Genomic DNA, 19,878 nt, shown 5'->3' on the forward strand with positions numbered 1-19,878 from the left:
TAGATTTAATCTGGTCTCTACCAGAATGAAGTGTTATGCTCTCAAGGCTTGTCTCAAATGATATTAAGAAAACGATGACAGCATACTGAAACAGAATGCATGCCAAGTCCATGATACTGATATTAACTGTTCAGCTGCATTTTGATGATGCTGGCAGCTTATTTTGGATAGCACACCATAACCATTAGAAACCGAGTCTTGTTCTGGTGCCATCTTCGATGAAAAGTCCATGGATGATGATTCTCATTCCTGGCACAACTATGATTCAGACTGGTCAATAATAACATCAAATTATGATGGCAGGTCTCCACATAAGCAGAGCTGCCAACCCACCAGACCCGCAATTAGTGAAAAAAAAATAGATAAAAATTAGGGAAGTTTGAAAGCAGTGAAAAAGTTGTACCATGACACTTGGTCCATCCCCTCTGATGGTCAGCAATATAATATACGAAAATCCCAAAATAAAAATAAAACATTTACATGATATTACAAACTTAACACTATTGGTCATAATACAATTCTGTGGCAGACTTGGACTTCCTCATTAATCGATCTGCTGCACTCATGGGCAAGTAATAGAGGGCCAAATCTTATACTAAAATTGCCTCTGCTCTGATAACAGCTCTATTCAAAGAGCCTTTTATTGCCATTATTCAGGCATTTATCTTCACAGTCACTACATCTAGAAAAGAATATACGGGACAGCTACATCTTTGTCTGAATACTGTAGTTAGAACGGCAATTTCATAACAGTTCCAGTGAAATCTGAACTGTAGGCAGCCCTGAGCCAGAGATTCTAACCCAAGGATCCCAATAAACGTACTGGAATTTCAGTGAAGATTTACAACACAGCTAAACAACTTTTTATTGAACAATAACTTTTTTTTTCAAGTGGTACCATACTTGTAAATACTTCGTCTACAGTAGAACCTGTCTTGAAAGACCACCCCATCTGCCAAACAATCATGGTCTCTCAAGACAGGTGATCTCTCATAACAGGTTATAGCACTATATAATCAATAAATCTGTGCATTGAAAATAAAGTCTCTCATGACAGGTGGTCTCACATAACAGTGGTCTTTCAAGACAGGTTTTACTGTACTATTGTTAGCCATCACCTTCTGGATCAAGGAGAAATATACAAGAGAAAAAAAAAGAGAAAACAAAGGCAAATACACTTCTATAAAAATGACATATTTTAATCCCTTTGTTCAACTTACAATGATGTATTCTAAGACTGTAAATTCATGCAAAATGGCCGATTCACAATAGCACAACACAAAGAATTGTAAACATGGTTTCCACGAATACCTCTAAATGGCAAAACCCTCTCCAGATTGTTGCAACGACTCACGTTTCACCGACTATTTAATACCTGCAACAACAAAATGTGTTGCTACCCACGAGAGTAACAACTCAGTTGTTATACTCAACATTAAAGTGGAATTTGATACAATGCACGAGAGTTAACTATATTGTCATGAGCAATAGATACTTGTAAAAGGGAATTTAAATATAGCAGATGAGATCCCAAACCAGTACCAGCAATAATGAACTGTTTGTGAAACCAGTGTCTAGAAGATTTGGTACAAGATGAATATGATGTGGTGAAATAAAATGAGCAACGGGACAAGATTTTCTATGCAAGAAAACTGCCTTTCTGTTCTCGTGGACTGCAACAATTTGTGTGTAAACAGGTAATGCGTGTTCATTCTTTGTAAATAAACAAGGGAGCAAGTCTGAGAAACGAACCACAATTTATGAAAATAATGAAAACTGAATGGATCTTGCTGTCATCAATGATGGTGATGGACTAATGAACTATCCCTGTATTATTTATCCCTCATCTTCACCATCATCCTCTTCACCTTCCTCCTCCTCCCCCTCAACATCCTGAAAAAACAAATTTGCTTTATGTTACACGCTTAATAACTACCGTAACTACACAACCATATGAAGTCACACTCGCACCCCAAGATGAACTCCACTTCTGATGTCGAAAACTGATCAGTCCTTGGATTTTTTCTTCGGGTTTAGAAGCCACAATAAATATTTACCAGACCTGTATCCAGATGCCATTGGAAGCTTAACAGTAATGTTCAGGTCTAACAGGGGTCATAACTCTGTAAACTCGCTCAATGTTTGTGCTGTACAGTTTTATTTTTTGCATAGGGTTAGATTCAAGATAACAAATTTCCCATGTTTTCAAAGTGGTTATCCTTTAAATAAAAAAAACTTTTATATCTTGGGTGCTGTTAAAAGACCTTTCAATTGCTATAGTTTGGTTTTATGGTAAAATGGTTTAATTTGGAATATGGAACATACAGCTTGCCATAATTTGAGACGTGCACCATTTTAAAAAAAACTTCAGTGTCATTTTCACTTCATGGACTAAATTGATAACATAAGCAAAATTTGTTTTTACAAATTTAAATAGATATATTTGTAAATGCATTGTACTCTCAGACACTGGAATAACCTACTCTGGCAAAACTTGAAACGAAGCTAAGGTTAGTAGTGTACTAGCACACAGGAGCAGCCATTTCGGTCACGTGTGCATAGATCATGTACCATTTCCAAAAGTACAATAAAACAAATTCAAGCAAAAAAACAAACATTCTCTCCATTGTGCACTTTACTAATGTATACAGCTTCAACTTACACCTGTCACTCTCCCAGAACAATATCTGTTTTAAAATAAACCTTCCAATACCCACCTCTCCAACACTTATATTAACATCTGCACAAGTCAATAATATTACTTGGTCAGTGATATCAAGATAAACGTATGATGAAAATGCCAACATTTTTTAAAAATCGTCAACAAAATGTTGAGCTTGGAGTTTTTATTAATGCCAGTTCCATCCATGGGATACATCGGAGGAAAAAGGTTGCCTCCACTGATCACCACTTACATAATACTCCTCGAGTTAAAAGACAAAAGGTACAACAGATTCTGTAAACTTTGTTGAAAGATGATGCCACAGAAAACAACTTATATTTATTGGAGCCTAAGGCCAAAATAAATGTATCCTTAAGCTGACCATCCCCGTTTCTCATTATACACCTAGCGCTTTTTCCCCCAAAGTAAAATGAAATCACATTAAATATTTTTTTTTTAATTACCTGCCTATTACTTATTTTAAAACCAGTGCAATAGTAAACATTTTTTCTTGGCCCTAATGGCCTCAACCTTTAAGCAGTGTAACCAAACTTTTGCAATGCACTTCTTTCTCACATCTGAAACTTGGTGCCATTAAGTGGAATGTAATGACAATTATTTTATAGAACTCTTCTTGCATGTGTGTGTTTTAGTGACAGTGATCAAAGACTGTGTACTCAAAGATGTGTTTCTTCGGGGGTGGTGTTAACCCTAAAAAGGGCACATGCAAGCTATGGTCAGTGACCTGGACTTATCAGTTTATTAGCATCAAAGGGTGTGGCTTTAAAAATCGCTTTCCTCTAGTGCTGGGGTCTTAAACTCAAACGATCCAGAATGCTGCATGAGGGCATTTTCGATGGCCCAAAGTCCGCACCATCTTGGTTACCTCTCATGACACATTGTGACGCCAATCATACTGCGGACAACATAATACGGCTTGGCAGGCTGCATGCAGCCCAGTCCTCGTGTTTGAGACCCCTGCTCTAGCACCATTTAATAAAAAATATGAAGGTAAAAATTTAATATTTTTTTTTTAAATAACTGGAACATAAAGCTCTACAAGATACTAAATTCTTTAAAATGAAGTTAAGCAAATCCCTGGACCCAACATCACCAACAACTCTTCAAGGAACTCGTTAGTATGAAGTTACCCATACAATTCTGCCAAACAAAAGTTGAATGTTATGATGCAATCTATTAAGCTTGGCCAAATTATATTCAGTGGTTTTGAAGAAGTCGTTCAAAGTTTTTTTAAAACAATGGCAGCCATATTTATCGGCAGGAAACCATTATTTGTACAATACTAAGTTCTATGTGCTCAACATGCTGTCAAATATGATATAATTCTGTTCAGCAGTTTTGTACAAGTTTTCCTACTTCAAGAGTCGCCATTTTCGACGTCAGATCAGCTAAACTGGAAACAATTTGAAAGGCTTTTCTTTTTATGCCAAGATGCTCTGTGCCATGTTTGGTTGTAAGTGGTCTGATGTGTAAAATGTAAATGATGCATTTTTTTTTTTAAAAATCATTTTTGGACAAATTCGTTTGATAAACATGAACTGACAATGCAAGGTTAGAAAACAGCTTTGGCAAAAATATGTTACCTCATCCTCTCCCTCAAAATCTTCATCCCCCTCTTCATCATCCAAGCCTTCCTCATCATCCAATTCATCTTCTGAAATTAAAACTAGAACTATAAGAACTCGTTACTATAAAACACATGCTTTTCACTACATATCCAAACCACCATCTTTGTCCCCACCCGAGATGCTAAGCATTCATAATGCAAAATTCAACATGCATTTTATTCACTGTCCTACAACAGCAGGATATAAAAGTCTGGTAAAAAAAAGTTTCAAAATGTCATTGCAACTGAATTTGGTGTCTATCCATCACCTCAACCTCTCCCAAATATCCCATTTACAGGAGCTTATAATGACATCCCTTTTACATATGTTTACCATAGGGGTAATAACAGTAGAAAAGTTTTTTAATTTCCACCCAGCAGTACTGGACAAATGGATGGAAAGACATTTAGTGTATCACAATGATGCTTTAGCTTTATAAACTGGTATGGCAATAGTATAAAAATTAACAAAATAGTTATAACTTCTTTTTTAATTGTTGCTTTACACCACCTTTATTTATATACAACAACCAACATGACTGCTTCACATGCCAACCCTGACTAGTTGGTCTCAGTAAGGCAGTTGATTTGTTCCGTAAGACTGACCAGTTTTCAGTAAAACGCAATTAAAAGTTTGACGCAGTGATGATAAACATTATGTTCAAATGAAAAGTTTGTGAAGTATGCGTAGACTTTACCACTAGTAGAGTTGCACCAACTTTAGTTCCAAACCCTATGCAACTCAATGGCTCATTGCTATCTCTCAACTTGAGGTAATTTTTGGAAATTCATTTTCCATTTCACATGATGGCAATCTTTTCACCTGCCATGAGACATACTCAAAATGGCACATGATGTCCAATAAATGAATCTGTCCTTTTTATTCTTCCTTTTTATTCTTCTGTGTTATTTTTTTCCTCCTCTGTCTTAAACATGCATAGCTTTCTGGATGCCATTTTAATTTTTTTTAAATAATCAACAGTTTGATCATGCAGACGCTTTGTATGAACAAACAGGTGCAGTTTAAAGTATCTAGGGTGTTGCTGAAAAACTAGTCTGGTTCCCTTACTGATTTGTATGCCGTAAGTCTGTATTTTAAGGGTAATTTTCTTAAGACTTGCGGCAAAATTGTAAGAATTAGCAGGTCTGAGGGTGTTGCTGAAAAACTAGTCTGGTTCCCTTACTGATTTGTATGCCTTAAGTCTGTATTTTAAGGGTAATTTTCTTAAGACTTGCGGCAAAATTGTAAGAATTAGCAGGTCTGTCAATATAACATATTTACAAACCCATCTACACTAACCAAAAAGATCAATCCACTTTGTTCCATACAAATTCCTGTTACATAATGCCAGATGAAATGGATTCTATCAGACTGTGCGCTATATTTACCAATGCAGACAAGAATAATCATTGTGGCATATGCAGACAACGAAATCGTCTCCAATTTAGGCTATCCACATACAAGTTCTTTTTGTTTCAAGTCCAGACATTGTTAACTACATAAGCCAAGAGACGGAAATGAAGGAAGTAGCTCACAGGCCCTTGCCAAGCAACTTTGCCACTGGGCATTTAGAGGGGACAAAAGGTTGAATCACTATACCATATAAAATCTTCCTATCAACAAGTATGCTTAAACAGTAGACCAAGACAGCACATGGTTTTCATTTATGTCGTCTCAGGAAACAGGACTGATCCTTAATTCAGCAGGTGGAGGACAACGTGGTCATCAAGTTCAAGTTAATAATTTCCTCTGGCTAAAAGATTAGCACACATGATCTTCTGAGCTCTAAATATGGCAAAATCATTCATGGAAACCATTGCATCAAAACTTTTTTTGACAGTTTATTTCAATTTGATGAATCTTCTTTTTAAAACCATGCATAGCTTAAGTTTGGAATACTAGACACCGTTCAATGTCAGGAAAATGCATGCACAACTTACCATCTACAGCTCCTCCACCTTCTTCTTCTATCTCTGAAGCCTGAAAGAGATATGACATGACAGAAATTAGTAATGCATGTGTGGGCGTTTTGGATTTTTAAAGCAGCATCAATTGGCAGACTTTTATTGAAAACAAACTCAATCCACATACTAATGTAACATTCTATACTTTAGGAAAATGTGAACAAATTATTAAAACCATCAAGAATGCAGGTGAATAGATTTAAAATAAATCTCATCTAAGCAGTGGATAGATAGATAGGCATCGTGCCAAAAAAGTTTTTAAAATATCACAATAAAACGTTAGGAAAAACGCAGGGGCCTTAACTCTTCTAAACAATTTTGGAAGTTTAAAATCCAACTTTATTCTCTCATCAATTGAAGCAATTTCCCATGTAATGATAAGCCAATCAACAAGGGCCACAACTTTCCAAATATCAATAGATGCAACATATGTATGCATGCATTGGCTTTAACAGCACATCAGCACAACACTGTCCATCTAAAAAGTTTAAACTGGATACTGGGTCTGATAAAAATGTAATCCATAAAGTACAAAATATTTTGAATAGTTCTTGATTTATGACAGTTACAACCAACATTGCACAGGAAGATATTAAGTAGTGTTTCCCATAGGGGTACAAGATCTACTCAAAAATTTTCTTGCAAGTCAAAACTATCAGAATGAGTAAAAGAAATAAAACCTCATTATAAATTTAGGACCAACTAAAGAAGTGTGTATGTGTGTGCACGAGTTCACGTGTGTAAAGTTTCATGGCAATCATCCAAGTAGTTATGGGGAAATAGCAATAATAGATGATAAACCATCACATCAGGCATCATCGCAAAACAAGGTTCCGATAACCCTATTTACACCTTGGCAGATCAAACAGCTATATTGATGCTTTGTCCGAGCGACATATGCTGGATTTCATGTGTTGCCTCCCTTAGTATGCAATTCCAACTAATAGCATGGTGCATTGTACATCAACCAAAAACGACATAAAAAGGAGTCTTTATAAGTTTGACATCGAAAGTATGACTATGTGCAAGAGCGAAGGTGTATTTGAGTGCAAGGTATTTGTGCAAACATAGACCTGCACTGAAAAAAATTGCTTATTTCTCAGTCCATTCAAGTTGTGATCCCCTTGTTTCAATCATGCAGAACAGTGTTCAAATTAAAAACAACTTATTTTTGATTGGATGCGGTGGCTTGCTGTTGCATCCAATGAAATTCAGATGTGAAGTAAAGAAATATCAGCTTTATATGCCAAGGTGTAGACAGGGTTATCATGAACCTTAGTAAGTGAAGATGCCAATCAGGTGTCTGATCCACAACAGCTGAGCTAAAAATATATGCCAGGTCACATCTATTACTCAAAAAGTTCATATCAGAATGATAAAGAATTCTAAATTGCATCTGCAGGGAGACAACTCCACATTGAAAGTGCATTACCAGGGTTCCATGTATATTCTACAGAAACTGCCCTCAGAGTATGCTAATGATTCCCAAGAATCAGCTGTAGAGATAAACACAAATTCATGGAAAAAGGCAACAAATCATAATTCAAACTTACAAAACCAAACCTTTCAAAGAAACATTGATCTGTAATTGGTGATTCACATACCAAATGGCACACGTCTCAATGAAGAGCCAAAATTATACTACTTCAAGACAGAAACTCGTCTTTATTTTCCTTTACTCAGTGCTACATACACTTGTCTGAATCACCCAATTTAAAGCTACGCAGCACTTTAAATGTTGGTACCAAATGATACAACTCATGAGAAGGAATTTTTCACATTTTTAAAACTTTATTTGTAATTGGTAAAATTGGGGCCTAGTAATTTGAAGGCAACGTTTATTTGTAGCCTATAAAATCCCCTTAAAACACCTACCAAGTAGTATTGCAGAGGATTGGGCCATATATCATCTTTAATGACTTCCCCAAGCTCATCAGCACCAGCATCTCCATGATCTGAAAACCAGCAAAAAAAAGACTCCTGTTCTTCTGGACTCCTTTTCCTCCCACCCTTGGCTTGCTGGTTCTTCTTTGTTAAATCCTGCAAAATTGAAGTTGTGCACATTTTGAAATTGTCATTATATTTAACATCATTTACAAATATCATCAATTTTATATAACTGTAAAACACATTAAACTAATTATATTATCTGCAAAACGAACAGGCCATGATGTCCTAAACATTCAGGGAAATTTGAACCCTAAATAAACCACCATCCTTGACTGGACAACTGAAGTACCTAGCACATGCCACCACCAATGATAGAACCTGGAAAAAAGAGCATGTTAATAAAGTTACCATTGCACTATCTGTAGCAAATTTATAGCTCAGATACCTGATACTGGAGACATGGTTAAGAAATATTTTAATGATTGCAAATCTCTATATGTAATGTTCTGTCAATCTAGTGAAAAAAGTTATTGGATATGGCAAGGTGGAAAGGTAATTCCAATTCAGCAGGGACTTCTCATGGTGGATTCTCCATGTACTGAACAACAGTAATATTTTGGAATCCAAATTTGTAGAACGTTTTCAAACAAACTATCAACATTTATATTTACACATGTTTTCCTTCCACTGCCATCAGGCAAACCAACTGAAAGGGCTGACCAGAATGAAGCAATCCTTTCCCCAAGACCCATTTATTCATGATGCAAGAATGTAGGGTTTAACGCCATTTTTCAGCACAGGATAGGCGATACATGGCGGCCAGTATAAGTTGTGGAGATAGAACCCTGGAAAGCCCCGGGAAGAACCACCGACCCACGAGAAGCTACTGGCAGGCTTTCTCACATACCCACATTAGCCAAGTCTGAGACTCAAACCCACACAGACAGGTGAGATGGCAGTGATCCGGAACGGTGAGCGCTTTAAACCACTCAGGGCCCCGATGCAAGAAGATAGAAAAGCTTCATGAAGATATCTTGCACAGACATGACAATACCAAAGCAATTTTCTTAAGTAAAAAGAGTCATATATATATATATATATATATATATATATATATATATATATATATATATATATATATATATATTTTTTTAAGAATTTGAATGTGAATTAAACTAAAGTGCTAAGACTGGACAGACAAGCAAACTCTCAAGGACAAACCTTTGCTGGTACTCCAAATAATTCAAAAGAATGTTTCTGTATTTTTTCAAGAGCAGAAATTGGCAACATTTGGGAAATTGCCATGTCAACCTAAATATGGAAAGTTTATGGGAAGCTAAGCTTACCTTTCCTGATTTCCATTTGATTGGTGTAGACTTTGAAGAGGGTTCCCCCGTTTCATTTAGGTGGAATTCTTTTGAAATTACATCATTGTCAAAATATGGATTGGTATCAAAATGCTGCAAGAAAAATGAAACGAGTTGGTCACTGTTGGTGCTAATTTGATTATCATAAATGACAGAAATAACATTACTATCTACAAAATTCCGATAGATAATCGGTGAAAGCTTGCATTCAGTAGACACATCCAGCACCAATAACAAGAAAATTAATAGTTTATCCAACAGTTGTGTAACAGGAGGTTTTCTATGTAAACTCCCTACTTTCATGGCACATTTTAATGTTTTAAGACAATTACAGTGAAGTAACATAATACATTTTAAGAGCATTTCATCAACTGATCATAAAACGGACATGAAAATATGCACACACACACACAGACACAATTCAAGCATAGGAGTACTACAAAGTTAAATTTAAGCCCAAGTCACTTAGACTTTTTAGATCTCTGGCCATACTCAACACAGTAAATTTGATGACATAAGCATGCATTTCAAGTTTCATGAGAAATAGGACCTCAAACACGGCAACAAACTAAGCCAATCAGACTAAAGATTATCAAATTAATATGCATATAACTCATCACCAATTTCATCCAATGTCATGACAATATAAACATGTATTCCATGGCAGATCAAAACTATGGCCTCTGTAATGCTTACAAGGTCAGACAATGAGGTACAAGACCACTTCAATAATATGCATGGATCTACTTATAATCAAACTTGTCTGAGATTCTGATGATATGAACCCATTTTCCAAGTTTGAAATCAGATAGACATGGAAACTCTCGAGTGGTAATAAGCAACTGTTTACCAACAGAAGGCGATACTAAAACCTTGCTTGCTTTTTTTGTCAGGTGAACTAAAATGTGGGAAAACTATTTTACATGCTGATCATTGTCCATTTTTTACACATCAGTCTAGTAATGATACATAAGTACACCAAGTTTCAGGAACACTTCAACTGATACAGGAGTTATTAAGGAAAAGTAAATAAAAGGACAGAATGTGAGATACTTACGAAATTAATTTTGTATCCTGATTTGATATCCTCAAATTCTTGCACCTCAACTTTTGTCAGGAACTGTAAAGCTTCCTCATCCTCCTCATTTAATAAAGCCGAAACTTGAGGGTGATTCACAAACTAGACACAGGATTAAGGCTAATAATTTTACACCATGTTCATATCTCAAAAATTGTAACTACATTATGTAAAAGTCTCTATCTCTTGTCTATTAACAGTCTCTAAACATGTACTGGATTCAATTAAGCTCAATATCAAATTTTAACAACATATTCATGCCCATCTTTTCAATACATTAATTTGAAGATAAAAATTCAACACCACCACAATGGCCTGGAATTTAAGATAAATCTCTGTAGCCACAAGGACCTGTAGATTATAAAATGTAAAAGTCCTGCTGAACCATCATTATTCCTTTTCTCAAAACAACATCAGACTTGTACAGAGATTAACTGGCCATCAGACAATTGAAAATACGAAAACTACAAGCCCTACAAGTAAACATTTACTAGCCTTGGGCTAGTGGACTATTGAGTCTTGCTACACCTTTATACAAAGCACTGTAACATATTTTTTTTCTGATCTATGCTTGTCACATGGGAAATCAAGCTATGGGATTAAGTTCAATTACTTAATGAAGAGGCAGGCCTTTGCTTGGTACTGAAAAAAATACAAGTATTAGCAGCTCAATCACAAGGACTGTCAACTAGAAAACAAAGAGTGCTTCTTCTAGAAAACTTGTATAAAGTAAATGGGTACCAGAGTACTCAGATGCCCGTTGTATCTTTAACTGTAACAGCAAAGACTTGTATAAATTGCATCCCATTTTTTTTCTTCCCTGGCAGTTCATCTAACCCAGCATATGATATCCTTTTAGAAGTATCATTACTTTTTCAAGAAATTCCACATCTTCCATCATTCACTTGCACATCTGCACTACCGACTTGAAATTTAAAATAATAATGTTCTGCCTCCTATAACCCAATCATGTTTCTGTTAGAGTTAACTTGCAGGATTTCCAGGCTTCCTTTTCATACTTCAGCAAGGAGAACAACTATTTCACCCCAAACCCAATTTGTCAGTAGCCAATTTAATGGGATACTTCCCTTACTGTGCTAAATTAATCTGGTCAATTGGTTTGCATTTTAGAAAATGAACTACCATGGCTCCTTGCTTCAACAGAGAGGACATTTTAAATAATGTACATGAATCTTGCATATTAATGAACTTGTCCAAGATCTTGTCAATATCAGCACATCTTCCCATAAGTCAGATCAGATATATGCCTCCAAAGTGACAACATGCTCAGCCAATCAGATTCAATGCAAAATTACATCGTTGTTACGCAAGTATCTAGCTCATTTTCCAAGTCATCCCAGATTGTAACGGTAACCCATCATCCAAATTTTATCAAAAATGTGGCCACCAAAGTGGCAACAAGCAACTGTTGATGGGCAGACAGATGACATCTGGCCTTATCAGTTTAACATTTGGCATTATTTTCATATGAAGTCTTAGATTCAACAACCCTATCCGTGTATTTTTAAAAAGTGCCTTCCCTGTGTATCATTTTTGTTGAAATGGAACAGCCTAAATATTTTCTTGTTGGTGTTTTTTTTTTTAAAAATAATTTTTGTTTCAAGTTCTGGAAGCAATATCTGAATCAGCTTAATGTTCAATAATTAAATGCTCCTTGTTCAAGGATACATTTCTGTAAAGTACTTTTCAAGCTTGGCTGCTTAGTGTCAAAAATACTGTTTTGGTGGGGTCTTTTAAAAGATTTTTCTATTTTTAGTGGTCACACTTTGAGCAGCATCAGCTGCAAAATTGTGAAACAATGTTGATGCTAGAATGCTCCTTGTAAAACTACATCATGAGGTTTTTTGAAACAATGATGTAAATACTAATCGCGAACTGATTACACAAAACTTCCAAAGGACTACACAACAAACTCACTCAGCTTTATGGCCATACAAGTTATAAAAAAGCAATTTTAAGAGAACCTCTTGTACAAAGAAAGGATACAGCTGTCACCCAAAAGTTGGGTATCTTTGCAATTAGATCTGATCGCTTCTGGAAGTAGGGCTGCCTCAACTTATTGTATTTTTGTTCCACTTTCAGAATTTCTTCACTAGCTTGCTCATTCAGTCTGTCAATTTCATTCTGTACTTCATCTATTTGCTCTATAGCCTCTTGTTGCTCTTTATCTGCAAATAATAATACAAATAATAATCTTATTTAGGGGCTCTACAATCCATACGTCGATGTATCATTATCTTTCTATATTGTTACAAGAGGTGAAGAACTGATACAAAATTATACTTAACCAATACAACTTAATCTTCAGCAGACAAAACTAAATATTAGTCCTTCATCTCTTTATTCTATACATGTAGAATTCTTCACAGACTGCACATGCACTTTTTTAAATACTTAAGAAAAAACGTGCAACATATACATACCTTCTACAAATCAGCAAACAAAAAAATGTGTGGTTCTAAACCTGACTCACCCCATATCACATTATTTAGTCTGTCAGTATCTCAGCCAATGACAACATACAGAAGTAAAGACAACGTTCCAGATGTGTTCATGGTTCCCATGCCTTTTTTTAAAAGAAAATTTCCAGGTTTTTTCCAGGATGAAGTTTTTTCAAGGTTCATTTACTACCATTGTGAATGGAACTAAATTACATTTTAGTGTGCATCCCCCCCCCCAATCAATGTTTCTATTTCAAGACTCTTCCATAACATTTGAATCATATTAAATTTATCTTGCAGTAAAAAGATAACAATGCTATAAACTCCAGATAGTTGCAGAACCAAGGCTGGATAGTTGTAGCTACCATTTTATGAAGAATACATGTGAAAAAAATATCTACATATCTACGAAACCTAATTTTAAAACCAGTGCAATAGGAAATGCACACTTTGGGGGTCTGATGGTTCTTAATCGGTATTAAAACTCCAGATCGACAATGGAGTGAAATGGAATCATAATTTCCATTTAAATGGAAATAGCCAGTTTAAATAGACAAGGAATTAATCTTGCATTATATCTTCTCACAGATGCCAGAATGAGTAAAATCAGTCTTGAGTGGAGGTTCTGACAGGAGACCTCGCTCAGTGGTCCATAGGGGTTTTGGTTAAAGATGTAAAGAGACAAAAAAAAGATTTTATCTGGGTGTAAGAGGAGGAGATGGGTCTCTGCAGCTCAAATACTTGCCACGATCAGCAGTGAGACTCCCAAATGCTTACCAATGTCAGACATGATTTTTGGTAATCCTCAAAAAAGCTGAAAATTTGAAAGAGGGAGTCCTCCCCAATGGGGTATTGAGGGGCAGCGCCCCCAATCCGGGGGTCCAGGTTACTGAAGACCCCTGACCAAAAATGCATTTTACAATCGTAAAAAGCTGCTCCTAGTGCAACTTACAATAATAATATATAATAAACAAATCATTTGAAAAACGAACAAAATTATCAAAAAATTTCAACTTGAATAATTTCACACTAGTCTTTGTCACATGACTGTTCTCCAATACTATTGGTGCTTAAATTATTTCATGTGCATGTCAGTGTTCAGACTGTAATCAAGTTGAGTAGGTCCCAAATTTGAATCATGTTTCAAAGGTATGCATCATCTGCCTTTCATGCACATAAAATATGTTCAATCCATAGATAAAATATACAAATTAACAGTATTTAACAAGGTAATTTTAAAGTTGGGATAAATTTGTTTCAGTCTAAAAAAAGCATAAGTTCAGAATGCATTTTTATATTATTTATTGAAGGTCAAGCTTTATGGAATTTCTTTGCAGTGGTGAAACTTAACGATTTATTACAATGATAATATATATGGCAAAAATGCACTTTTGTTTTCAGTCCCCCTGAACATAAAATATATGCCCCAAAAAACCTAGTGGTTTAAAAGTCGATCTACTTATCAAAATCTGTAAATATACAATATGGCAATTATTCAGCTTCGGCAATTATTCACGTCATTTCACTTACCGCAGAACCATATTCACTGAAAAGTCATCACAGACACGCACCAAGAAATTTGGCAGAATCAATGTTTAAGTGCCTGGGAATTTTTAACAGGGTCAACATAAAGGTGTGTGCAAGACTTGAAAATATGAGCATGTTATTATTAGACCTGAAAACATCTAAGAACGCTCCACTAACCTAAGTGGTTAGAATGTCCGCCTCAGCTGTGGGAGGTCACAAGTTCAAGTCCTATGGAGTCATACTAATGACTTATAAAATGGAACTAGCAGCTGCCTCACCTGGCACTCAGCATTGAAAGGTTAATGTTAAAAAGACTGGTCAGCCTGGTGTCAGGATAATGTGACTGGGCAAAATCTGATGATACAGGTCTGCAGCATAATTCCCCAGGTGACAGACATTATTTTAACATGACTGAAAATGGTTAAATGCTAAGTTGAAAAACCAAATCATACACAATAACCTATCTTTGTCCTCTTTAGTACCTAGCCTCCACTGCATTATTTTTTTTTAAATCCCAGTTAAGGTGCAGCGCATTCAGCAATCTGGATTGAAAAGACTTTGGTTAAATTGTACTAGCATTAAATTTCATAACAGTAATTAATATTTAATTCACATACATAACCACGTTTACATGCATTTCAACCAAGATCAAAAGCAAGTGGAGTCAAATTTTAACAAAGATTCACATCGGAATGGTACAAGTACTTCGATGATTGGAAAGACAGGTTCGAATACTCCAATTATCGAACGTCCATTGTTAGGTAAGAACACAGTGGCTGAAGCGTAAACGCGTGCCACTACTTGGAAAATTAACTTGGAAAAACACGTTAGAGATGGTCCCCGATCTAAACCGGAAGTAAACTCATACATGTGGAGGATAAAATGACGTCACAGATTTCCATTCTAAACAATCTTCTCGACCCGATAAGTCTTGCAGAGGCCCATTCTATCATTATAACTCCAAAAGCAATAACAAAATCAAAAAGAACACAGATATATGCTCATATTTAAGTGCAGAAACAGCATTAACACTACTCGCAAAGCCCATGAACACAGAATTTAACTCCCACGAAACAATAGATGATGTTCGTGTCGTTCAATTTCGAGCATGCGGTGCCTCATTAAGCTGCCAAACTACTAAAGTACGTTTCACTGCCTCTTCAAAACTACAAATATGTTTCTCTATGCTAGTAAGAAGCTATGTAAATGATGGGAATGTTTTACCTGCTTGGTCGTCTGCGTTCTCGTGATTATTTTTTCCCTCCGTCTTAGGCACCTTGGCTTGGGTCGCCATTTTTCGTGTGAGAGAGAGATATACGCGTGCGCACTTTAAAACGGAACTGTCGATTAGCGCGCGGAGCCAAAACTACTTCTATATCGCTTTCGTGCACGACAGTCAGCGTTATAAAGATGTTTTAATCATATGTCATTTGACCAGCAAAATGTATATATTACTCTACGTCTACAGTTTTGTTATCCTATTGCCCGCAGTCTCTAGTGATATTTATGTACGAACAGTGTATATTCGTACTGCAGTTATCGCTTAGGCGCCGCTAGAGTAAATCTTAAGACGTAATACAGAATAAGACCTCGACCCCAAATTCTATTATCCATTGAAATATCAAACGGAATGGGATTTTTTTTTTATTTATTAATTTTTATTTTTTCTTTTTTTTTTTTTTTTTGCTGCATCACGTCTCATTAATAATGTATAGTGAAATTAAAGGATAGAAGGCTGGGCTCGGTTGAGATTTAATCACATGCTTCACAAAGGCAAGATCAAGGGAAGATTGATTAGTTAATGGTGTGTATGGATCATATTCTTGGAATTTGACAAGTACTACACAAGCAAACATGGAATAACTTGAGGAATAAACATTAAATTACACTTGTAACATAACGCGTGCTTATAAAAGTATTTCAAACTACATTAAGAACGGCATTCTAATATAAAAGTTATAACTTGGTCAACAGGATACAAATTGCGTCCGCACATGGAATACACTCCAACCCAGTTGATCTATGTTGTGGTGTTCTACAGGGTTCTGACCTTGGACCTGTTCTTTTCATTTTATACACTCAACCGCTCTCAGGTGTCATAGATCATCATTCAGTGTCTCACCAATTGTACGCTGACGAAACACAAATATACAAATCTAGCCACCAAACTGAAGTTGATGCTACCATCCAAGGTGTAGAATAGGTCATTTCTGATGTGAAATCATGGATGACATGTAACAAGCTGCAGATGAATGATGATAAAACAGAGGCCATTCTGATCACAACACAAAGACTTTTTCATTCACATCCTTTACCTCAAACAATAAATATCAGCAACACCAACATTAAATTCACAGTCATCACGAAACCTAGGTGTTACTCTATACAGTACTCTCACATTGCACCAACATGTCATAAATATATGCAAGGCTGCATATCTTGAGCTGAGACGGATCAGCTCCATTCGCAAATATCTTTCAGTTGATGCCACTAAAACACTTGTGTGTTCATTAGTATTTTCAAGACTGGACTATTGTAACTCAATTCTGTCTGGTTCATCACAATATCTACTCCAGAAACTTCAAAAAGTTCAAAACACAGCTGCTCGGATCATACTTAGAGTACCACGATCAGAGCACACCTCCCCGCTGCTCTGTACCCTACACTGGCTATCCATTCGATCCAGAATCAAACACAAAATTTGTTCTCTGTGCTACATTTCACTGTCGGACTCTAGTCCAACATACCTATCTGACCTCACCCATGTGTACACGCCAGCAAGATACTTATGCTCCTCTTCTGACAATCGTATACTCATTATTCCCACTGTGAAAACGAAGTCATATGGACAACGTTTTTTTTTTTTTTTGTGCATACCAGGCCCCAGCAACGTGGAACGAATTGCCCACTGAATTTAGACACAAAGACACAGTGCTCCCATTCAAGATTGCTCTTAAAACTCACCTGTTTCGACTGCAAGAACAAACTTAAAGACCTAATAATCAGGGATGTCATTTCAACTGTCTTTTTTCGTGGGGGGGCAAAACTTTAATTGGGGGGGGGGGCAAAACTTTTTGGGAGAGGGGCAAAACTTGACGGGCTTGTTAATTTTCGTATAGAGGTAACAGTAATTTTACATTTTACAGCACATGCAAATTCGGGGGGTGTCGGGGGGAATGCCCCCTGCCCCCACCAAATGACGTCCCTGCTAATAATGTTTCCTACCTTAAATATTTTCATCATGTTTTTATTTTTTCTAATTTCATGGTGGGGTCTTTTTTTAATCATATCATTGTATTTTTATATGTTATATGTGTTGTCTAATGTTGTAAAGCGCTTAGAGCTTCTAAAGATTAGGCGCAATACAAAGTCCTCATTATTATTATTATTATTATTATAACCGACCAGCTTGTTTTGTCTCCATTAACATTCTATCATTTGGGGATTGACTGCACTTGTGTTGTTTCCATATATAGCTTTACTTTCAATTCAAAATAAAAAATAATAATTTAGTTACAATGAGTTCAACATGCTTTCTTTACCAGTCACATTAAAATGATACCTCGAGAGAAAATAAATGCCCCGCCTACTTATTTGAATATTTCAAAACCGGCGGTTATTGGTTTTAAACAAATTTACAGTGACTGACACAAGACTCGTCATTATATTGTGAAAAATGATAAAGAAGATAATAACAGTTTCCATTTGTTTTTGTCTGGCTACCGAATTTCAATTCATTGCCGTAGATACGAGTTGGTGCCAGTAGATGCGAAGTTGTGACTTTTTCCATCTGACGTACAGTCTGAGTTTGAACTCATTACGGTTCTGCTGCACCATTTGGTCCTCAATCTCCCAACTGGAGTGTTGACACTTCTGGTTCCCGTCCCAGCACATACCGCTGGTAAGGACACAGATGTGACACCCTTAATTATCCCAAAACAAAGTGTAGGTGTAGGTTTCCCTGTCCACCCAGTGATATTGTTTGTGTTTCTGTTTTTAGGGTTAGTTATATAAATTTTATAAGGGTTGCTTTTGGTTTTGTTCGTCAGATTACTGAGTTGCTTTTATCCCAAATGTAGGCCGGGGGTAGAACATGTCACTTCCCTATGCCTGAGCTGGCAATGGGCCTGGGCCATCCTGGTCTAGAACTTAGGTTGGTACTTCCACCCCATGGGACTATTTAGTCTCAGGGATGGTTTCCTTCCCCTTGTGTGTATTTAGTTTGATGATTTCTCGTAGTGACTTTGCCAGGGTCATTTTTGTCCAGGTGTTGTATGTATTATGAGTGTAGTGTTATGTTGTTCCCCATTTGTTTTTGTTGGACTGCTTTACTTATCTCAAATTCACTGAGTTCATTTGCCTTATGTGACAGACCTATTGTTTAATTTTTTTTTAGTTCAAAGATGTTTTTTTTTAGAATGTTGCCACCCTCGCGCTTGACTGACAATTGCAGCATTAGATGTACGAATGTTGATCCGTTGCTTTTTTATTGGGAGAGTCTGGCAATAGAATCAACGAACTGCAAACGTTTATATCTAAACGCACACCTACTAGTTGGCGATCTCTCTGTGGTATATTTTAGCACTTGTGCCCAATAATATGGTTCAGTCTAGATCATGACTCATATGTTTCTGATGACGTTGTTTCAGCTGAATTTAAAACACGAGTCCCTTTAATTTCATCGTAACTAAGGTTTCCATTACACGTGAAAAAAAGGCCAATTTTATGGTCAAAGAGTTAAGGAATGCACCCATGGTTATCGTTCAGTCTGAATCTATCTTAGGAGATAGTTGATTGACAGCTGCCAATATTGACTGAGGAGTCAATTGGTTTAACAAGTGCTTTCTTATGCTAAGATTGGTAATATTTTGGGAAAAAAATCGGCAACAAGAACTTGGGACGTACATCTCGTAACAATCTATTGTGTCGGTAATTATCACTGCATTCATGTGTGACAATGAGACTAATATGTATCAATTTAAAATAAATTTATCATTATTCTTTCCACTAATAAGAAAGTTTTTACCTGTTTTTTGTATGTTTAATAGCACATGAACAAACGAAATTGAGGTTATATCGAGCTGATACACAACAAAAACACATGTGCCCAACTATAAACTGACACAGTGCAGACGTCGTTGCGATATGACTAAACATTTCTTGAAGTTACGATAAAAATCCAAATCACATTTAAATAATTGGTGAAAACCGGTATGTCACCAACCTTCCACAGAAACGCCGCAGAGAAATATTTTTGTAATTTATCGTAATTACATGGTGCAGAGTTATCTACCTTGATA

At 36.2% G+C, this 19,878-nt stretch overlaps 1 protein-coding gene across 1 annotated transcript; it reads right to left on the reverse strand.

Annotated features, from left to right (window-relative positions):
* Positions 1 to 1,175: 1,175 nt before the first annotated feature.
* Positions 1,176 to 15,958, reverse strand: LOC149778677 (protein SET-like). The gene is made up of 8 exons (XM_089939481.1): positions 15,803 to 15,958; positions 12,597 to 12,778; positions 10,569 to 10,691; positions 9,491 to 9,604; positions 8,130 to 8,294; positions 6,231 to 6,270; positions 4,267 to 4,337; positions 1,176 to 1,893 (listed from the first exon to the last, which is right to left on the reverse strand). The coding sequence occupies exons 1-8, from the start codon at positions 15,870 to 15,872 to the stop codon at positions 1,837 to 1,839; spliced, it is 822 nt and encodes a 273-aa protein (XP_089795607.1). The 5' UTR covers positions 15,873 to 15,958; the 3' UTR covers positions 1,176 to 1,836.
* Between the last annotated feature and the right edge of the window lie 3,920 nt (positions 15,959 to 19,878).

Source organism: Sinohyriopsis cumingii, chromosome 17, assembly GCF_028554795.1.
Source record: "Sinohyriopsis cumingii isolate HCF-2022 chromosome 17, ASM2855479v2, whole genome shotgun sequence".
Lineage (NCBI taxonomy): Eukaryota > Metazoa > Mollusca > Bivalvia > Unionida > Unionidae > Sinohyriopsis > Sinohyriopsis cumingii.